The 7,593-nt window shown below is 41.9% G+C and overlaps 1 protein-coding gene across 2 annotated transcripts; it reads left to right on the forward strand.

The window, feature by feature from the left end:
• The first annotated feature begins 1,139 nt into the window (after window positions 1-1,139).
• TCF24 (transcription factor 24) lies at window positions 1,140-7,034 on the forward strand. 2 transcript variants are annotated; one of them, XM_037381367.1, is made up of 3 exons: window positions 1,140-1,718; window positions 2,802-3,208; window positions 5,830-7,034. In XM_037381367.1, exons 1-3 carry the CDS (start codon window positions 1,580-1,582, stop codon window positions 5,941-5,943), a joined length of 660 nt encoding a protein of 219 aa, XP_037237264.1. In that variant the 5' UTR covers window positions 1,140-1,579; the 3' UTR covers window positions 5,944-7,034. The 2 variants fall into 2 exon arrangements, with proteins under 2 accessions (XP_037237264.1, XP_037237262.1); XM_037381365.1 differs by having other exon boundaries at window positions 2,802-5,943.
• The last annotated feature ends 559 nt before the right edge of the window (window positions 7,035-7,593 follow it).

Consider the following 7,593-nt stretch of genomic DNA (forward strand, 5'->3'; position numbering starts at 1 on the left):
CATAAAAACATGAACGCATCTGCCAGCGTTAGAAATGCTGCGATAAAAATGCTTTAGAAATAATATAAATACTTTTACTAGCACACCCGTTTCCAGGTCTGTCTGCATGCCAGGCACCAAGTGGATGTTTGGAAAAATTATTGCAATTATTAAAAAAAAAAAACAACAGACCTCTTTTTAAAAAAAAAATTTAAAAAAATCAAGGAGATTACATGGAAACTGAGTGTTGCCCAGAGGCATTTTATTTACTTCAGTTCTCAGCAACAGGTTTTTTGGACCGAGATGTTTGGGTGCCTCCTTGGTTTACCGAGCATGCATCCTGACCACGCCGGGGTGAGGGGTGGTGCTCCCCAGCCCTGCTGCGTAACAAACATGATCGTGGCACGGGAACCACCGTGTTCTGGCTACCTGTGCGCACATACCTGTGTTTCTATGTTGTGGATTTTCCTGGGCTATTTGCTGTATGCATTTGATGGGAAATCTGATGCTGATTCTATTAAATCAGAGTGAAATACCACACTTCCACAGCTGAAATATTGCCTTCCCTCCCCCCCCCCCCCCGCCCCTTCTCGTAGGCCCAGAATTTCATCTGATACAGATGTGAAGCTCCTACTCCAAGGGGTGTCCAAGGAAATGAATTTTTTAGGTATGTGCATTTCTGTGTACTGTGTGTCACGTAAAGTCATTAGTGTTCTAAATCTAGTTATACACCAACACAGCAAAATCAAAACTATGGATAAACCAGCCTTAGTCCTGTACTTCAGTGGGTGAGCAGGTATTCCTACTAACCCAGTCTGTCTGTATCCTTGGGTGATGTGGATTTTTCTAGTAATCGGGGAATACTTCCTCGTTTCAGTGGGATTTCAGTGAGGTGGCAAATGAGAAATCCTGCTGATAAACATAAAGGATAGACTCTTCTGCCAGTTTTCGTGATTGTCTTGACTGTGCAATAGCAATAATTTTTTATTTTTTTCCCCACTAAAATGCATCCAGATCTGACTGTGACTTAACACAACGAGAAAATACCAAGAAAGCAAGCACATGGGACCTTTTCTATTTTAAATTAAGAGAAATAGCCAACTTAAGGACCATTTTTCAGCCCTCACTCAAGACAAGCACATGTAGACTTAATGTGAGTTTTATTTTTTATTGGTTATAAATATCACAATAAAAAAGAATAATTAGGTTTTGTTCCTTTGGTTTACAGTTATAATGCACACAGAGTATTTTACAAATCATTTCAATCTAAACTGTACTGCTATTTAAGAGAACATTACCTGAGAAAACGCTGTAAGCCAGATTAACAGCAAATTTATCAGAATAAACCACCCAAAGTAATAATGTCTTGTAAATACCATCACATTAGAGCATTGCAAAAAGCATTATTTAGAAACCTTTCCTCTTCTCTGCAAGACATCGTTGACTGTGTTCATTGTCTTGCATTTTTTGCCATTATTGGCCACTTCAGCATGTGGTTGAAATGCTTTGCAAAATCAAGGCCTGATTTTTGTAAATTTTGATCTTTCATCACTTGAGTGCATCAATTATATTTACATTTTTAAAATTACATTGTAATTGAATGAAATTGAAAGCTTTCATAACTTGTTTTTGCCCTTGTTGTCTAGTTGGGCCATCACAGAAACAGCTGCTTGCTGACACGCGAGAGCTGGGATCTGAGACACCTCGAAGGGCTGCTGGGCTGAGGACAACAGGATCAGGTATTATTCCAGCAAAGAAGTGCTGCGCTTTGGGGAACGTTGATTGAATTGCATTTTCCTGTGGAACTGAATAAATTAAAGGACTGTGAGTTTTATTGCAGGCAGAGCTGACTTTCTGAAAGTTGGGAAAAGACACCGTGGTCGTTCTTTTCAGCTTTGCTCCGAAGTGGGTTTTTTTGCTGTTGTTTTCAAAAGGTTCTCTTGCCCCCCAATGGCCAAAATACAGCTTACAAGATTCTTTTAAAGTTTGAAAATATAGAATATGAAGGATAAGCATGGAAATAAATGTTTGAGTAACATTAGAGTTGGGAGGACAGGAGAAGTCTGCTCCTGATCCTTTAAAATCATAGACCAAGTTTTGCCCTTCAAAAAACTCAGTCCCATGTACTGTGGCTCCACTCACTGCTGCATCTGAAAATGGTATTTTTCTTTCTGTAATCCACGGAGCACTGGTCACCTAGAAGACTGTTGATAAAATGACTGCAGCTGAATAAAAAATGTACAGACAGTCCCACATCCTGAATTATAGAAATAATATGTTTAAGATGTGTAGATGCGGTACTTGGGGACATGGTTTAGTGGTGGACTTAGCAGTGTTAGGTTAACGGTTGAACTCCATGATCTTAAGGGTCTTTTCCGACCTAAATGATTCTAGGATTTTAAAAAAAATAATTGCATTTAGCCTAATTTTTAGTTGGTTGTAAATGGAAACCACTGTGGCAGTGCTGCTCAGTGTTGCCTGTTGGGTTTTCTCAGTAGTCTGGGCTATGAGTGACAGAAAGTGCTCTGTGTAATACTGTCCAACCCCACCTCCCCCCCCCCCCAAAAAAAACCCAACCCCCCCAAAAACCAAAAACCCCAAACACCTAAATACCAGTCTCTGTGAAGACTTTAATTTCTGTTCCTGTACCTGTGTTTGATATCAAATTTGTCAGCAAGGGGCAGGAACGCAGCTTGCACAGCTGCGTCCCAGCTTTTCCTGACACGGGCAGCACTTGCATTTCTGATAATCTGTGTCTTTAGAAAGCGTTTGCTTTGGTGCAGCGCAGCGGCTGGCTTTAGAGATGCTCTTGTCGATTGCAGGACCCTCCCTGCCAGGGAAGTCACCGATGGACTGTGGACACTTAGCTGAGCGCAGCGAGATCTCCGGCCCAGGCGCAGAGCCCAGCTCCCTGTTGCCTTCTGCTGCTGGTAGCAACTCCTGCCCGCCCGTGGTGGCTGGGCAGCGGGCTGGGGGGCCTCCCGGGAGACCCGCTGCCGCTAATGCCGCTCGAGAGCGCAGCCGGGTTCAAACCCTGCGCCACGCTTTCCTCGAGCTGCAGAAGACTCTCCCCTCTGTGCCGCCCGACACCAAGCTCTCCAAGCTGGATGTACTCCTCCTGGCCACCACCTATATTGCACACCTCACTCGCAGCCTTCAGGATGAGGAAGAGTCACCAGGAGAGGGCTTGGGTACCCTGAGAGGGGATGGATACCTCCACCCTGTCAAGGTAGGAGAGCTGAGGAGCAGCTGCCACCTTCTTTCGGTGAAGAAGTACATTGGTCTTCGATACTTAGATGAATCTAAAGTTGTCATGCTTGCTTACCTTGCTAGAGTTAATACATGAAAAGACTGCCTAGACTAACCATCCCGTCTAGGTGTGAGGGCTGTGATGCAAGTGTCCTGGCACTTTGTCCCTCCAGCTTCAGGGACTTTGCACAAAGACATCAAATAAGCGTAGGCCCTAACCCAGTGGGGCTTGGTCCCTTGGAAGTGAAGGCAGAAGGCAACACCTCTGTCCCTACGTGGAAATGCTGGTGATCCCCCGCCAAACCCATCAGAACCCGCTGTAGGGGATGTGTGTGGCTGAGGGGATGCGCTGTCCCATGGCAGCGACCCCAGCCATGGCTGGGCCTGCTTTGGTTGTCCTGCTGAGGCAGCCAAGGTATGGAAAGTGGCATTAGTTACTGGCCACGTGTTAATTCCTTCTATGAAAGTGCTTTTCTGATCCGTTTATTTTGTCTAGTTGGTATATGCTTTTTCCTTTGGAAAAAAACCAACCAAGAACCCCCAAAGCCAACCAAAAAATCCCCCCCCAAAACAAAACAAAAAACCCCAACCAACGAACAAACCCCCAAAACCATGGTGATGCAGAGGGGACGAGAAAGGGGCACTCCTCTTGGAGAGGACCTGGGACTGGAAGCTGTTTTCAAATGCATTGCTCGCTGACTGATGGGACTCAAATACCAAGCTGTATTTTCTTTGGCTCTGGTCTCGGGGAGTGAGTTGGAGCACTGGGGTGTTTTATTTTTCTTTCTTTTTTTTTTTTTCCCTTAAGAGTCTGATGGATTCAGAATAATTTAATTAAGATTAATTTGTGAAGTAATCTCTAATTCCTATAAAGTGACTAATTCACAGAAAGTTTCTTGTTCACAGTGTTGGTTGCCCTAAAAAAATCATGATGTGAACGCAGGCTTCTGAGGCCACTGAAATGATTAGCAGGCTCATTAAGAAAGAAAAACCTTTAAATCAATTAGGAGATGGCTATAACTTAAGAAAAAATATTGTGATGTATTTCAAAATAAGTTCAAATTGCTTCTGTTAGTTCTCTTGGTCAGAGTGAAAGGACACAGGTCTCTTATGGTACATTTTTTATCAGCTGCCAACTATTACTGGCAGAAAAATACTTGCAAATAGTTATTACAGCAGTTAAATGATTCAGATGCCCGCTTCTCAGGCTACTGGAATACGGCAATGCTGGATTCATTTAAGCAATTACTTTTTATGATCTTAGTTGTGAGCCATTTACCTGTGTGTAGTTTCGAGATTCTATCTAACCAATCTTTCTAATATTCCTGGTAGTAAATTAAACTTAGCTGGCACTAGAATGGAAGCGTCACAGACTAATCATAGTACATGCCTCAAAAACCCCAAAGTGCAGGATATGAGACAACCAGTACAGATAAGGACTTTAACTACATTCATATATCAAGCAGAGTAAATACAAATAGTGAGGAAAGTAAAGTATCCAAGTACAGTTGTGTGTACACCAAACAAAAATATGGTTAATGACTTTGGATTCAGATATCTTATTGGTGACAAACTGGTAACATTCCACTTGAAATAAAAATACTGAATGAGATCGTATGGTCCTTCCAAATGAGAATATGCAGCTGCTTTGTGTCTTTAAGTAAAAGTGCTGAGATTTAACTGCAGTATTAAGCCCCTCTAGTTTTTAGAGCGCGTTTTTTTTTTTTGTTCCCCACAGGAGAGGTGCCAGCTTGTTCCCAAAAGTGTCTTAAAAAAAATGGTATTTTTTTGGAACAACATGCTGGCTGTGTTACCGGTCTTTTTGCATCGGAGGGCTACGGCAAGCTGTCTTTTCAAACACACACCTCCAATAATGAAATCAGCACACCAAACTGGAGCTGAGTGCTTCCTCCCAGGAGAAGGGCACCCAGCTGAGTCACACTGCAGGGCCGTTTGCAGTAACTAACTTGCTCAGGTTAAGAAACATGAGCTATAAGAATAGATATTTAATGCCAGTCTAACTGATGATTCCAATAATCAATGAACGGAAAGATGAATAGTCTAATCTGAAATCTTTGGAGCTGACAAAGAACAAGAAGTTGTCAGTGCTGAAGACTGTTGAGGAGTGATTATATTAAATTCTCTCTTTATCGCACAGCTCTTAGCAGCCCCTGTGCTGCGGTTGGTGTGGTGGTGGCCAGCCAGCACAAATGGGCAGGCACACAGGGCTGCAATCTCTGCAGGTGCCGGTGTATCCCTGCTGTATCCCTGGCACCATAAAGGGGAATGCTTTGGTTTATTCTAACAGAGCGCCTATGGTACAAACTGTGCTACGATGACTGATCGGCATGGCCTGCTCCTGCCTGTTGGGTCATGGGGTGTTTGGGAGCTGTGCCTCACAATTAGGTACCAAAGAAAATACCCAGGCTGAGCTAGCAACATCTTCCAACAAATGACAAAACAGGCATTTCCTGGTGATGGCAACGGCTTCCTGTTTTCTTGTATTGTGAGTCTGTCAACATTTAAAGCTTTGCTGAGAACTGCATTCAGACTGCAAAGGTCCCAGGTGTCTCAGCACTGTGCTTGTCTCTTCTCTTGCAGAAGTGGCCAATGCGTTCCAGGTTATACATCGGAGCTACAGGACAGTTTTTGACTCACTCGGCACAAGGAGACAGCGCAAACCAAGGAGAAACGTCATCAACTTCACAAATCTAATCTCCCTTCTCTCTTAAAAAAAATATTTATTACACCTTATATATATATTTAAGTTAAAAAATCGTATCTACAGACAAACTATAATTCCTGAAATACTGTTTGTAGAGGAGAAGGGATTGATTCTTGTATGTAATTAATACCTCATTAAGTTAATGTGATGTATCTTTGGTTTCTATCATAGAGGAGGTTGCTGAAATCTGAACTGGGGAATTAGGAGAAGGCAGCTGCCTGTTAGCACCAACACGAGAGGCAGCCACAACGGCAGAGCTGCTGGCAGAATAGGTGACCTTGTCCCTCCCGGGACAAGTGGTGAATAGGGACGCTGGGAGAAAGGGGAGAGAAGGAGCAATGCAGCACTGGCCAAGTACGGCACAGTACGGGCTTGGGTGAAAAGCAAAGGGCAAGTCTAAAAATAGCAATCGAAATATCGCATGCACTTTCTTTACTGCAGAATCTGATGGCAGAATTCCCACCAGCGGCAGTTGTTGGGTCAGAGCTTCACCCTTTGGATAATCTTAAATGTATGTAGCTATTCCTGAAAACGTGGATGCACGTTCACCTCAAGGAATAATGTGCTTAAATCTATCCTGCATACATACAGCACTATCTGCAACAGACACAAACTGCTCTGTATGTTAATTATTGCTGGTATTGATCCATACACTTGTGTTGCACGTTATGGAGTTTTTAACGTGTAAGTGTTACCCCACTACAGCTACTTGTCTGCTCAAGATACGAAGGTTCATTTATCTTGTCTTTTAGTAGGTTTGTGCACTGAAGCAAATGAACCCAAAGAGTTGGCTTGTTTGTAGCACATTGTTCACTTAAACATCTATATTTAGGCAAGAAAACCTGAACTAAATGCACAAATGCCATCCGATGTATCTGTTCTGTAAAACACTGTACTTCTCATATAGTTATTGCTGATGTAAACATTTTATTAAATATTATTCAGTGGACGTTATATACTTACAGAATTGCAAAATCTGTGTCAGTTTCTCATTGTACAGGACTGACAGTTTCTAGAAGTAATATTCTGCATTTTTGTAACTTATTTCTGAAGACTTCATTGTTTAAATTTTAAAATTATATCTAGGAAAAAGGAAAACAAAAATACTCCCAAGAACTACCTTTATATATATTAAAAAAAATTATTGGTATCAGTGTTGAGTCAGAATTACAACATCTTTCAGAGGTGCATGGCACATGTCCAGTACTGTTTAGAAAGAGTTGGATTCTGAGCTTTTTAAGATTACTCTATTAACTAGTAAATATACTTAAAATATTTGAAATACAATTAATATATTTATTTCTTCTAGGCATATATTTCTTACTTACAATTGTAAGTGGTTTATTTAGAAGATAATGACATAGCTAAAACACTAGTCCATGAGCTACTGCATTTTGTGGGAAAACAAAACCAAACCCTTGGAGAAGGGCAGTTTGCATAGACAAGTAGCTACTCATAAAGAGTGACTTCTTAAAGAACTGTACTTAGTTTCCACAGTAATAAAAAGTGGTTAGCACAACCTCTTATTATTAGGACAGCTGTTTGTATTTGGACTTTTAATGAGGCCATGCGAAGGAGTTGTAAAGGTGAAGATAGTTAAGTAAGATGAAAGGGTGACAGAACAGTGAGGATTTCCCGGA

Source organism: Falco rusticolus, chromosome 3 (assembly GCF_015220075.1).
Source record: "Falco rusticolus isolate bFalRus1 chromosome 3, bFalRus1.pri, whole genome shotgun sequence".
Classification (NCBI taxonomy): Eukaryota; Metazoa; Chordata; class Aves; order Falconiformes; family Falconidae; genus Falco; species Falco rusticolus.